Consider the following 14,474-nt stretch of genomic DNA (forward strand, 5'->3'; position numbering starts at 1 on the left):
ATACATGAATGGAGGTAGACCAGTACACGAAGGGACTGATACTTGAAGGGAGGTAGACCAGTACATGAAGGGACCGATACATGAAGGGAGGTACACCAGTACAAGAAGGGAGGTACATGAAGGGACTAATACATGAATGGAGGTAGACCAGTACACGAAGGGACTGATACTTGAAGGGAGGTAGACCAGTACATGAAGGGACCGATAGATGAAGGGAGGTAGACCAGTACACGAAGGGAAAGATACATGAAGGGAGGTAGACCAGTACATGAAGGGACCGATACATGAAGGGAGGTAGACCAGTACACGAAGGGACAGATAGATGAAGGGAGGTAGACCATGACATGAAGGGACCGATACATGAAGGGAGGTAGACCAGTACACGAAGGGAGGTACATGAAGGGACTGATACATGAAAGGAGGTAGAAGTAAGAACCCCTGAAGTAAGAACAGATTCTATCCTCTGATTCTATTGTTATCGCCTTATTTATTAGTCCATTATGTATATAGTGAAAGCAACTAAGAATTGTCTGTCCTCCTTTATATGTATAGTTAGTGTATGGACCATCTGCATCTACAATTCATTAGACTCGGCTATTCGCTCAGATGTAATAGCGAGCTGACATTTTATTTCACACTGTAACAACATTGCAGCTAAAAACATAAACGGATGCAGAAAACCTTTATACTGCGATCACCGCGTCACGTTCCATCTCAGTCATACATATGAGCTGATATTCTCAGTCAGCCGTAGGTAAACACAGGGGCGACAAGTTATTTGGTAAGACTTAAGTCACTTTTATTGTTGACCTCAAAATCTTTTTGTTTGTGTTTTTATTGTAATTTTTTTTCAACGTGCTGATAATTTTCTCACTATACAAATATCTATTGTAAACATAGCTATATAAGGATTATTCTAGCAAGTGCAATTAGTTTTTTACATTGGCTGGAAGCATTAAAGGGATTATCCAGGATAAAAAAAACTTTCAAAAAGAGCGTCACCTCTGTCCTCGGGCTTTGTGAAGGAATACAATTCAGCTCTATTCACTTCACTGCAACTGAACTGCAAACCCACACCCAAACTAAGGACAAGAGTGGTGCTATTTCTGGAAGAAAGCAGTCATGTTTTTCTGAGCCTGGATAACCCTTCTGCTGCCACCAGTGTGTGTGTCAGGAACTACATGGCTGTCAAGCTATGGTCTATGCACAGTTACATATTGCTAGTGCTGCTGCATATTAACTGTATGGGGGTAATTTATCATTTTCTGTGACAGCATAAACTACGCAAATTTGCACAAGCCACAGTTTTGTGATAAAAATATTGTACACACACACAAAAAAGATAGCTCCCCCTCCCTCCCCATAAGTGTGATATGAATAAAGTTCTATCATCTAGACAAATGAATAAATATAAGGGAAAAAATGTTGGATCTAAGAGTTACTTGCTGTATCTTCCACTGTAAGTTGGTTCTTCTGACCATTGAATTAGATTTCCATTAGCCAGAGGCAACGATTCTGTCCCTATAGACACAACAATTATTGAATGGACTGAAGTATTATTCTTGTGAAGTGAAGTCAGGGGTCACGACCTGCTGTGTAACTTTGGGATTGGGAACGTTGCCAGGGGACCTGCATAGTCAGTATAGTATATAGCGTATGCTGGTGAGTGGATGGGAGGGCTCTGATGACGTCCAAGATGCTCTCGTAAAATACTTTGGACTCTTTTGGACACCGTCCAGAGTTTGATGTTCTCGTTGAAAAGCACATAAGGATTTTTGTGGCCTGTTGCGGTTTGTTTTCGGTTCTTCGTTCCCTCTGATCTTTTTCTACCAGCGAGTTGTCACTATAAACAAGTCCCTCTCCCTCCTCCAGTATGTACAGCACTCCAGGCTGACCCAGTTCTTATGTGGCCAGTCATTGTGGTTGGTACATCCAGAAGACACTCCACCAAGGAAAAATGTGACATTTATCACCCCATAAAACCATGAATACAAATCTGGCGATCATCTCAGCATCTGAACATCTCTTCTGGAGCTCTGGACACTGGCCTCATTGAGTTATAGGAATCAAAAAGAAATAAAGCAGAGTACAGAGGGGTAAATGCCTCAGGGGTTGGCGTGGGGTGGACATTTTTTTAGGTCACTTTGAGGAATTTTTAGGATTCTCTTGATAGAGTTTTTTAGATGGTAAAGTGGAGGCAGTGCTCATGTCATGCACTCCAAGGAGCTAATACAGCTTTACTTGTCTCCTTGTTAGTTGAGCAAGTAATGCACTGGCTGACTACCTGACGTGTATGGAGGTCCCCCAACTCTCTGTTGAGCGGACTTGCCAAAATGTTCGGGTCCGGCAATGTTCTCTGAACCTGAACACTCAACATTTGACTCCTGGTGCTGGAGAAGTTGGATGCCTTAGACTATATCCTGTTTTCTTGGCAGCCCCAGGGCGGCATTCAACTTCTCCAGCTGCTAGGAGTCAAATGCTGAGCGTGCAGGTTCAGAGCACATTGCCAGAGAACAAGTCCGCTCAACAGTGTCCATTGATTAATAACATGTGGCATGGTGGATCTCAGCTGCCCAAGCATTTGTGTTTTGGGAAGATAAGCCATTTTCAGGTGTGGAGTATAGGTGGGATCAGGTGAGATAATTCAGCCAACAGATGAAAGGCACCTCAAAGGATACACCAGGCATTTACATTTTTACACATATTTCTGGGATTGCATAGAAAAAAATAAACATCCTATTGTTACCTACCATGCCCTTCTGGGGGTCCTCCTGTCACGTCTTCATGTCCCCACTGCTACTCCCAAGACAGACTCGTAAGTGATAGCCAGTCCCTGGCCGCAGTCCTGCTTCATTCAGACATTGGCTGAGTGGGCTGTCACTGCAGAGAGGCGGCCATCTTGGAAGTAGCTGCCGAAGCATTTAGCAGGGATCCAAAGATCTCACAGGATCCCCAGGAAGCGTAGTAGGCTAGAAAAAAAATATTACTTTCCATGCAACCCCTTTAATAGAAGTAAACCTACAAACTAGGACTGGCTAAAGGCCTAGAAACAATAGCACGACCTTTCTGTTTCACAAAGAATTTAAATTGGTAATGGAATAAAATGGAATATGTGGGGTTAAAACCATCTTAGCAGCTAAGCAGTGCCAGAAGAACAGGCATTACGGTCAGTCCGTTTTGTAGAATGGGTGTGTTACAGTATCCAGTTAAGAAACCTTATTTTAAACACCCTATTAGGGATTTGTTAGTGAATAGAGGGGATTCAAAGTGGTTACAAAGAGAGTCTCTTGATCTGGAGGATCTGACCTGCCCTGTACTACACAAATAGCCTGATGATGTAAATAGGCGCTGTGTAATGCTTAGTTTCCCCTGTGGTGGCGCTGTAGCGAAACTGTTTAGAGAAACTGTAGGGAAAGTGTTTAGACCAGGGGTGTCAAACTGTCAAGCAGCATCGGCATCCAAGGCCATCATGGTTGTGTCCGATGTATTGGACCACGGGATGGTACCACAGCATCACAGATTTTTTTTTTACTGTTTTGTCATGTTCCAAGCAGGAGAAAAAAGCCTGTAAGGGACTGAGGATAATATGGGAAGTTAAGTGATGAGCATTTTCTTCATGTTTCTGCAGCAGGACGGACCCCTGTTGGGATCACTTAGTTGAATCAGATGGAGGGCAGCCTTCCATAAGTTTTTCCATGGGATGGCCCTCACAGAAGAGATAATTCTAGGTCTTCTACTAAGCTTGCGCTTTTGGCACTTCTTGCTGTTTTCCTATCTCAGGGTCCTTGGCCTAGGTTCTTATAACTTTATTCATGTCAGATAGTAGCAGCAGCATAAAAAGTTACTGTAATTCCAGTCTAATACAATGATCTGCTTATTACATCCAGCTACCTCCCCTGTTCCTTCAGTCACATACAAACCCCTAACAGAGGATTATAAAAGATCTCAGAGATTATAACATGTCTAAAACTGAACAAATACTATGTGTACTCGCCCTTAGACTTGAGATAAGCGTAATATGGCCGTCTCTCTGCATTACTATTATGGCCTAAAGTCTGATGACCAGAACTGACATCATCATAGGGATCTATGATTTCTTCGCTTCAGGTCATAAGATTCACAGTTGAGCTCAGACCCAAACCCAAACTGAGGACAAGAGAGGTGCGGTTTCTGGAAACAAAGCAGCCATGTTTTTCTTTGCCTGGATCATCCCTTTAAGTCCTCCAAACACATTGGATAACCAGTCCAATCCATCAATTTCAGTGGGACCACCAGCTATCTAATGTGTATGAGGAAGTCCTCAGGAGGAGAGAAGGCTCAGAAATGTTGAAAGTCAGCTGCCTGGTCCTTTTGTTTTTGGGGGAATACACCCCCAACAGAGGAGTCAGCTGTCAGCCAAGTCACCAGACATTGAAAATGTATGGCCAATGGAGATTAGCGCTGCTCAAGCATGCTCATGTCCAATCGGCATTTCATTACTGCTGCCTGGAAAACTTGGATACAGTCATAGGCCATAGGCTGTATTGCCTGTTTAATGGACTTCCTAGGGCCGCATCCAACTTCAACCAGACTTGAACATACTCGAATTGGAGTCATCTCTAATGGCCACCTATAATTTAGAGCAGCATTCATAATTCTGCTGGTTGTTAGTGATAACATTGAACAGCTTGCTAGTAGACATGACAAACTTTCTTCATTTTTGTTGTCTATACCATATTACTCTTTATTTTCCCTCACAAACAGTATACCAGTTACCCGGAGGAGCATCATCCAGGATGTTGGAAGATCTGAGGATAGCAGAATTAAAGATGAGAAGGGATTATTAAATAGGTTGTCAGCCAGGATCAGTATAAGATGCGTCATTCGCTAGATTACGTAGCTCTTTCTTATTATATAATATCTATCTTTTTAGCCTCTAGCCTAGGAGCCTGTCTACATCTCCTGTACATACACTGAAGCCTTCTAGTGTCCTCACAGGGCACTGAAGAGCCGTCTTTATTACCTGTTACCCTGGCACTGGGCTGGAGAAGGAATTCCGGCCACAATGTTTGTCCAATTAATAAGTCATTAAAAGTAGATAGAGAAAAACACAGCACTCCCGGTGTTCTGTCCAGGGCACTGCAGCCTGCATCTGCACCAAGAAATGAGCTTTCTATTAGTCACTGTTTGTCTTAGGTTGTTTTAGTGAAGTTTTTTTTCTGACATATTTGTATTTGGTCTCTATTTAGGAGGAACATTTTTTTACAGCCAGTAGGTTATTCTCATTTATACATAGTGTTGTATGAGTGTTACAGGATCCCGACCAAAGAAAGCAAGCCTTGGTTTAGGTTAATGGGACAATTTTGTAAAACAGATTCTGCAGCCGACAGGTTTTCAGTGCTGTGCCGGTTCACACCTATCGTTTGCTTTGGTCCGTGTCCATACAATTTCCTCAGCCAAAAATAAAATGTATGGAAATGAACATTGAAGCATTTACCTATCTGTGTTTCCTTAAGTATATTCTTCATTCTTGTTAGTGGTCGTCAGTGGGGGATAGAAGTTGAATACAATATCACCTCTCAAGTATTTTAATTGGGTTATCTGAACAACCCCTTAGAATAGCTTTGCACTGATTGGGCACAGTTAGGGCCCCTGGGGCTTTGAGCATCATTATATGCTCAGTATTTGCAGTCTCGGCCCCTAGACTTCCATTGGCCTCATGGTCGGTGATTGCGGATCCAGGGTTTTGCAGACCTCATAACCAGTATAGAGTTATGCAGAAGGCTTCGTACTGGCCACCTCTGGCCACCAAGATATTACGCAGAAGAGCTATCTCTGTAACAGAGTACTAAACAGCCGTCTACCCCTGAACGATTTTGGATGTCCTTCTGTTTAAGAGATTGTATGAGGTTACAAAACAAGGATGTCCCTTATTTTCCAAAAACTGCACCACTCTTGGTATTCTACTTGAACCATCTAATAGACCAATAGTATACATGCCATCTAGTCCAATTTTGGCCAGTCAATCCAGTGAACCCAACAACAAAATGGGTGTGCTTTGTGGAACTTCACCTTAGTGGGTGGTCTTGCTGTATCTGGGCGTTCCCATGTTGGTGCTTTAAGTGCCCAATTTTGTCAATTTGTCAAGTGTTGGTAAGTATACAGTATGAATGTGACTGGAAGCTAGTGATTAACCCTACTGTATCTATATCTGACATTGTATAGATGATTTATGAGGATCTCCTGGTATTGAGTCACCATGTGTCTTGTAACCTGTTCTGATAATGTGTATTTAGGGCGTTCAGGGACTTCCAGGGATACCCGGAGAAGTGGGATACCAAGGTGACAAGGTGAGAACCAATAAGTATTTCTTGGTGCAGGAGAGTTCCCATATAACATGATGTTGTTTCTTGTTGTTCTTATGGCACTGACATATCCTAGAGCCATGTATAGGTCATATTTTTTCTTTGTCTTTTGTCTTTGAAATCTGATTTCATCTTGGACATACAGAGACACACCAATGTTATAAAGAATATACAAACTCCTTGGTCAGATCCTAACCCACTTGATCCGGCATGCCACCCTTCAGCATTGACGTGTTTTCTGTCTAGATTAGTCTATAGCATTATAAGCCTTCTTCAGGAGCCAGCACAGGGGGGTCTTACAGCAAATCACCTTAATACTCTGTGAGGTCGTGAAGATGTGGTCCCATCATTGTCTAAGCTGAATATGCCAAATAAAGTCCACGCCAACACACATAATCTACAGTGATTTACTCTTCACTATTAAAGTGTCAGGTGATAAATCCTATAAATCCTCTGACTTCTTTTACCTTTGATGCAGGGCAGCCAGGGTCTCCCAGGGCCACCGGGACCTCGTGGAAAGACAGGACCTGTGGTAAGATCTGCTTTGTTAATCACCGGAGGTTAAAAAAATTGTCCTCACTTTACCTTCTTCCTTCTTTCTGTTAATACAGTCCACATTTTACATTGCGAAATTCTCTACTAGGCTTCCACTCCTGGCGCAATGTTAAATATAAACCACTGAAGTTCTTGTAATTTTTTCCAATGTCTTGTTAGAATAAACACTGCACAACAGAATAAGAAATCTTCATTAAACCGATGCGGCAGTGGCGAACCTCGGCAATAAATAAAGCGGAATAGCCGCTTCTTGTGTGAGATCGAGATCGTTGGCAGAGGGAGAGATGCAGTTCCGCGTTTTTTCCTGTGTATCTTGTGGTGGTTCCATTGCTTCTTGAGCCTGAAAATCCTGAATTAGTATTGAATCCCCTATAAGTTTATGAAGAAAGGTTGCTGTACTATTTAAATGCATCCCTACATTTCATCATATGTTTGAGGCCTAGTGATTGCACAGGGCATAGATCTGATGCTGTGGCGTTACAAGCGGGATGGTAATAGTTATAGTAATGGTTATTGCCGTGTAGTTAAAGTATCCATATACTTCCCCAAACTACCATGGAAGGGCTAGAAGATGGTTAGTTTTGTCTACACTGCAGACTATGCCATTCCATACGAAGGCATCTAATAAAAAATATTAACTTTATGTTAATTGTTATTAACAATGGGAGGCTATGGGTAACAGATCCTACTGTATGGTAGCCATCAGGGGCCTTGGTTAAACCTATGCGTTTTTCTCATGTAGATGTAATCTGCTGGATTTACCTCTCCATACAGATCGGGGAAGGGGACCATGGGACCTGGTGAAACAGAGGGATAGGGACCCCATTTTTCTGATAAGTGGATATGGAGGAAACACACTTTTAATCTTATACAGCATGTTAATCTATATTGTGTAGGGTGTAGCTGTAACCAGTCAGATAGAAGCTATTGTGTTGTATAGAACGTAGTTTTAAAGTGTACCTGTCATTATTTTCATGGTGCCTCAATCAGGAGTCATTGGGGTGGTCCCTAGTGGTTCACCCCCATCCCTCCAGCCTTCATTGACTGACCTTTCCCTATAACTAAACAGTGAGAGATCTATCAATCAAGGCTGTGAGGGCAGGGACAGGCCGCCAGGGTCCACCCCAATGACTTGTGGCTTAGAGAGTGTAACAGTGATGACAGTTTTTCTATAAGTTTAAATGCAATAACCTATGGATAACACGTGATTGCCTGTGCTTCTTTAGGGTAAACCAGGTGACAAAGGCTTTGCCGGGCTTCCAGGTCCTCCAGGTCCAGAGGTAAGTTGTGTCTGGTCTCTGCAGATTGTCTTATATCACGGGACATCACATCACAGGTCTGAGCAGTTTTTGTATAATTTCACTATGGCCGGAAAGATCTATAGGTAATCTGCATGGGATATCGCCAATATTTACTTGAGCTAAATGGACATGTCAAGGTATCTTCATAACTATTGAAGAAACTGGAGACTGAAGCCTAAAGAAGTCCTCTGAAGATGTGGTAGACAGAGGTTAGCAGGTTTCCACTCTCTACATATAATGCTATTAGCTGGCAGGCCGATGGCTCCATTACTGTACAGGGAGGAGACTGGGAAGAGGCAGCGGAGAAGGTTTACTGGAGAATGAGGACATTGTATGTGAAGACTGGAAGGAGGCAGTATGTCTACAATGACGTCAGGGTTTGTATTCTGAACATGGATGGGATATGTTGGAGAAAGGATGGATCTGTGAATCTCACTAACCCCAGCGCCCCTGTATACTATGATGTAGCTGAGGCGCAGCGGCAGCCAGCGGATTGTAAAAACGTATTCTTGTGAATTGTCCATAGATCAGAGCCAGAGAGTTAGATCATGGCCTTGGCAGGCTCTATTCTGTTGTGTACGTTGAAGCTGCACGTCATTCTTTACAGAGCTATCCTGTTACAGGAGCCTTTACCCAATTCATATTTTTTTATAGCTTTTAACATAGTGAACAGTAACCAAGCAAACCAGAAAGAACGCAGCACATCCACATCTTCACCACACGCCAATAAACAGGCACATGTACATCTAACTTCCAGCATTGATACCAGTAATCCTCTATGTAGTCTGTTAGGGCCATTGTCATTGTACTAAAGTCCAAAGATGGTGCAAGAAGAAGCCGTTTGGGCTATGAAGTTTGTGATTATAAAAACCAGAGATCTCAGCACGGATAAACTTCATGACATTTCGGTATGTTTTTCGCAATGCTTGAGGAATTCATCGAAGACTGCACCTCTGTGGCCATAAATAATGCATGACTGTTTCAGTTATACAGTCCTAGTATCTTACAGGGGAAAATGTCATCGGATGTCTTCCTGCCGGTGAGCAGGATAAAGTGTTGAAAACTGTGCATGTACATCAGTCCAGAGAGGCAAGATATGTACAATGCGTATGGAAAGTCTTCAGAGCCCTCCACATTTTTCACATCTTATTAGCCTTGTGCTAACATAGAACAAAAAATCTTATTTTCCGCCATCATTCTGCCCTCAATATAGCATAATGATAAGTGAGAACAGAAGGGTACAAATCTTTGCTAATTTATTGAAAATAAAAACCATAAGTATTGGGAGCGGTTACTGAGCATTTGGTGAAGCCCCTTTGGCAGTGATTCCGGCCTCTAGTCTTCTTGGCTATGCGGTCACAAGGTTAACACCTGGATTTGGGGATGTTCGGCCATTGTTCTTTACAGATCCTCTCACGCCCTTTTGGGTTGGATGGGGACTGGTGGTGGTGGAGCCATTGTCAAGTCTCTCCAGAGATGTTCCATTGGGTTCAGGTCAGGGTCCTGTGTTGCCTTGGTTGTGTGTTTAGGGTCATTGTCTTGTTGGAAGGTGAAGCTTCGGTCCTGAGTGCTCTGGATCGGGTTGTTATTAAGAAAATCTCTGTCCTTTGCTCCATTCAGTTTGCCCTCAACCTTGATCAGTCTCTCTGCCCCGACAGGATGATGCTGCCTCCACCAGGCTTCTTTATAGAGATGATATTAGGCTGTTTGTGGGCAGTGTTGGGTTTCCTCCAGACAGAGTTGAGGCCAAAAAGCTCAATGTTGGTTTTATCAGTTTAGAGAATTTTTTGAAGACTCCTGGCATCTTTGATGTGTCTTATACTGAAGAGCAGCACACAGGATCTCAGAAGCTCAAACAGAGTGACCATTGGGTTTGTTGTCACTTCTCTTACCAAGACCCTTCTCCCTCAATTACGTTGGTGGGGTGGCAGCAATAGGGAAGAGTCCTGGTTGTTCCAAACTTCTTCCACATGAGAATTATGGAGGCAGCTGGGCTCTTGGGAACTTTCAGTGCATCAGACGATTTTGTCCTCTTCACCATACCTGCTGCTCCGCACAATCCTGGCTCTGAGCTCTACAGGTAGCTCTTTCCTCCTCACGCCTTGGCTCTAATATACATTGTCAGCTGTGATACCTTATATATACAAGTGGCATGTCTTTCCTTATCCCATCCAATTAGCTGAATTTACCACAGGTGACTCCAATCAAGGGGCAGAAACATCTGTGATCCGCGATCTCTGTATCAGCCCGTGCTCCTTTGTTTCAAATAGAGCTATAAGTAGGGCACGCAACCCGCGGCTCTATGCATTTCTATGGAGCAATCAGAAAGAGCCGAGTAATGAATAGAGCCGCGGGTCACGTGCCGCATGCAGGTTTTTAGTCTGGCTATTAATAAAAACGTTATCTTATGCTGACAACGAGCAAAGATCTTGACAAGCTGCAGAACTCCTTATTACTCAGTGGGTTTCCAGGACCTCTTTTTATTGTTGGACTATGCCCAGAGCTGTGGTGTCTACATATATACAGTGGACAGAGACAAACAGCTCAGTTCTTTGGCCGCACAGGGTCTTTGCAGCTCAGCTGCCATTCACGTCAGTGGGAGCTGAGCTGCAGTACCGCAGCTTGGCCGCTGCACAATGTATGAAGCTGTAAGCTTTCATTTCGTAAGCATTTATGCAGATGTCATGGCTGTGGGAATAGGCCATTAATAAAAAACCCCATTTACATAAATAGTTTAAGGCCATCTGCACACATCCATGTACAGCCTCATAGGACTCAGGCGGCCCATAGTGTGTCATCCAAGGACTATCGCAGTCATGGACTGTGCACTTGTAAAGAAAGCAGGACTTTTTCGGGACTGGATTACAGTACTGTCTATAAACGGGAAGGCCGGGTTTTTTTTATTTTGGGACAGTCTGAGTTCCGTGCAGAAACATGGACAATGGCATTAATGGCTACGTGCATGGACTAGAAGAGGTCCCATACCGTCTGTCGTCCTAAAGTATGACTGTGTGTAAGGGGCTATGTCTGGTCACCTTGTGACTAAGCAGATGAGGGGGGTGCCTCCCATTCTGCAGATCAGTAAGGAAGCCTCAGTTCAATATAAAGTCAGGAGATGGAGTTAATTATGCTTTAATAAAAGGAAATTACCTATTCCCGGTAAATCTAGGACTGCTCATCTAATATTTATGTCTTATATAGTGCAACTACGACAGTCCATATATTTCTGATTGTAAACCTGGAGCAGGGAGTCTGGAGTGTAATATCAGGGATATATGGCATTGCGTGTTCTTATTTTATGTTCCAGAACACTGAGGAAAGCGTATAACGTTATCAGGGTCAGGGCTGCAGGATCGTGTTCTGGTGGAGGCGGACGTTACCATAGCTCAGGGACCCACTAACTTCATACAGTGGTTACATAAAGATTTATGCACTGAAGAAACAAAAGAGGGATAGTGCCCCGGTGCGGGATATTAATGTGTGCATATCCTGTCTAAGGGAAACTCTACTCCCCTTGATGCGTTGACCAGGATATTGACTTTGGTGGACAAGGTGGTCCTTACTGTCTGCGGTCCTTCCAGATAGTGTCAACAGGCCTCCTGGGAAATTATGGAGTAGAAGTACAAGAAAAACTGGACCTCCTGCTGGCATAAACTCCAATGACAGCAACTTGTAAAAGTATTTTCTTCTGTATAGACTCGTTTCTGGACTTTTCCTGTCCCGTCTAATGAAGTGAACAGAACGCAAAAATTAAGACCCCCAAGATCAGGCTCTTAAACTCACTCCATCCACAAATCATAACTCAACATCAGACTTTAAAATTCAGTCAGATCCCTACAATTAATTTGGACCTCAACCCCCTAACATCAAGCATACCCCAATTCGGACCCCTAAAATTGAAGTAGCACCCCAGTTGTTGCTTTTTTCTCCCATACTTTCACTATTCGTACAGTGCCATCTGTTTCGTTCTAGCTCTGTTCCATCCATACATTTTAGTATGGTAGCTGGTTCATGTGACCATCACTCAGAGCACCAAAATATTACATGGCTTTATGTGTCTCAGGAAGTGGTCTGTCCTGGATAAGCTGGACAAATTATTTTTACCACAATTTTCGTAAGCTAAAACACAGTAAAACTGTCAAGAATCCAACATGTGAACACAGCCTGAAGACTCCAAATCTTAACAAAACCTCAATATTAGGATGATCTCAATTCATAATTCTTCTCATGGGAATATTTCTTTGAAGAAGAATGCCTCACAACTCCATATAGTGTGAACGGACACAAACACGCTAAATCTTAGCTGTTTACCTGGCTCAGTAGGTTAACTGCAATAATGAAACAAGCCAGAAGCCTCATGGGTAATATGGACAGCATTAAAAAATCATTTCAGAGCAGAAATAAGAATCAATATGCCGGAAAACCCATGTCTGCTAAAACCAGTAAACACGAGGCATACACAAGAATCTCTCCATTATTCTGTAATAATAGCTTAGGCTGCAGGTGGGGTTCCTAAATTCAGACCACAGACTAAACAGCACAATCTAGACCCCAGACTAGACCTAGATCATTCAGACCCTAGACCTAATGTTCAGACGCCAGACCAGACTTGTAAAATGAATTCAGACCCTTATTTAGACCCGAGCTCAGAGCCTTAAACTCATAGACCCTAAGAACAGATTGTACAATCCAGACCCCAGACCCATACAGTAAAATCAGACACCAGACCCTAAAATTATTTGAACCCCTAAACTCCTTCAGACCTCTGACCCCCAAAATTAGTTGAGAGCTGAATCCACTTATATTGAGCGCCCTCAGGACCGTGTGTGCCCCAGTGGATTACTGTCCTCCTCCATAGCGTCCATGACTACAGGTCTGCGCTCAGTATTGCTGAGACTAGTTTTTAGTATGACTAGTATAAAAGCTGATGATGTTCAGAATACACTCATCATAAAAATTTTATATATATATACTGTGCCAGTTGTACATGCAGACACAGGTCTCTTTTGTGCCGGGTAGAGAAGACTATGTATTTAATGGTGTATTACAGCTATCATTCAGTATTCCATGCCAGACACTCCATGTTAGGGCAGACACAAGCTCTTTTAGTCTTGTGTTATATTTGGAATGCTCCATTACATAAACAGGGTTTTCTCTTTTCCTTTGCACCCAAGATACAGGTGGTTTGGTCTTTTCTATGTCTTGCAGGGCTTTCCAGGGGACATTGGGCCTCCAGGACAAAACGGACCGGAAGGATTAAAGGTGAGACGTCTTCATCATGGCATACACCGTGTCCCGAGCTGCTATCGACCAGCTAAGAAAAAAAACAGAAAGTGAGATTCCTGGAGATTGTATTGGCAGAGCCCACTTCTCCACTGTTTGTATTGAGGCTCCTCCAAAACTCTCTCTTCCATGAAATTGATGTTGGATGCTGTCCCATGGCAGAATTGCACTGGCTCTCCATCCCCGCTCTCTCTCTCTTCCTCGCCTGAAAGCATCCTAAGGGATTTGTCCTTATTTTTATGAGACCCTCATTCTTTTTGTTGCTTTACAGGGAAAGCCAGGAGCCAGAGGTTTCCCGGGGCCCAGAGGACAGCCGGGGCTGGAGGTGAGTAGTTTCTAATAGAGATGTCCAGCCACAGAGAATGGTCATGATGCTACAGATGCTCTATGTATATGGTATCTAGGTGAGAACTGTGGGCTGGTTATCAGTCGTTATGTGTAATAAAGCCAACGATCAGCTGATCGTTTCATTCTGACATGCCAGATAGAGGATGTGTGGCCAATGGCTGGATAAAATAGATGACCTCTTATATTCATCTTCACCATGTTCACATTGACAGGCCTTACATTGACAGAATCGTAAAGACCCAAAATACCACCATGTCTCATAATACTGTTCATTGAGCAATGTCTGCTGATCTTCAGGCCTAACAAATCAGACGGCAGCCTGTCACCCAGCCTTGTCCTTTGTGGGGTAAATGATTATATAAAAGAGGCATCAAGTGTTCTACGAAAATACCATAAGGACTAGAGATGAGCGAACCTCGACCGTACGAGCCCCTATGAACCCCTGCGAGTTGAATTTGAAAACCGGTGGCTGAAGAAGTTGGATGAAGGCCTAGGGAGTCCTGGAAAACACGGATACAGCCATAGCCTTAGGGACTTCTTCAGCCACCGGTTATCAATGCCGCTTGCTCGGATTAGGACGTCTCATCTCTAATAAGGACATCACTGACAAAAGTAAAAGTCACCTTTAAGACCAGCGCCTTTG

The 14,474-nt window shown here is 43.3% G+C and overlaps 1 protein-coding gene across 1 annotated transcript in view; it reads left to right on the forward strand.

Annotated features, from left to right (window-relative positions):
* The window catches only part of COL27A1 (collagen type XXVII alpha 1 chain), a 225,796-nt gene that overhangs the window by 110,205 nt on the left and 101,117 nt on the right, over positions 1 to 14,474 (forward strand). Inside the window, exons 17-21 of the mRNA XM_069943643.1 lie at positions 6,276 to 6,329; positions 6,823 to 6,876; positions 8,126 to 8,179; positions 13,409 to 13,462; positions 13,755 to 13,808. Coding sequence (XP_069799744.1) covers positions 6,276 to 6,329; positions 6,823 to 6,876; positions 8,126 to 8,179; positions 13,409 to 13,462; positions 13,755 to 13,808 — 270 coding nt within the window. The remainder of the gene's footprint in view (positions 1 to 6,275; positions 6,330 to 6,822; positions 6,877 to 8,125; positions 8,180 to 13,408; positions 13,463 to 13,754; positions 13,809 to 14,474) is intronic.

Source organism: Dendropsophus ebraccatus, chromosome 10 (assembly GCF_027789765.1).
Source record: "Dendropsophus ebraccatus isolate aDenEbr1 chromosome 10, aDenEbr1.pat, whole genome shotgun sequence".
NCBI classification, from domain to species: Eukaryota; Metazoa; Chordata; class Amphibia; order Anura; family Hylidae; genus Dendropsophus; species Dendropsophus ebraccatus.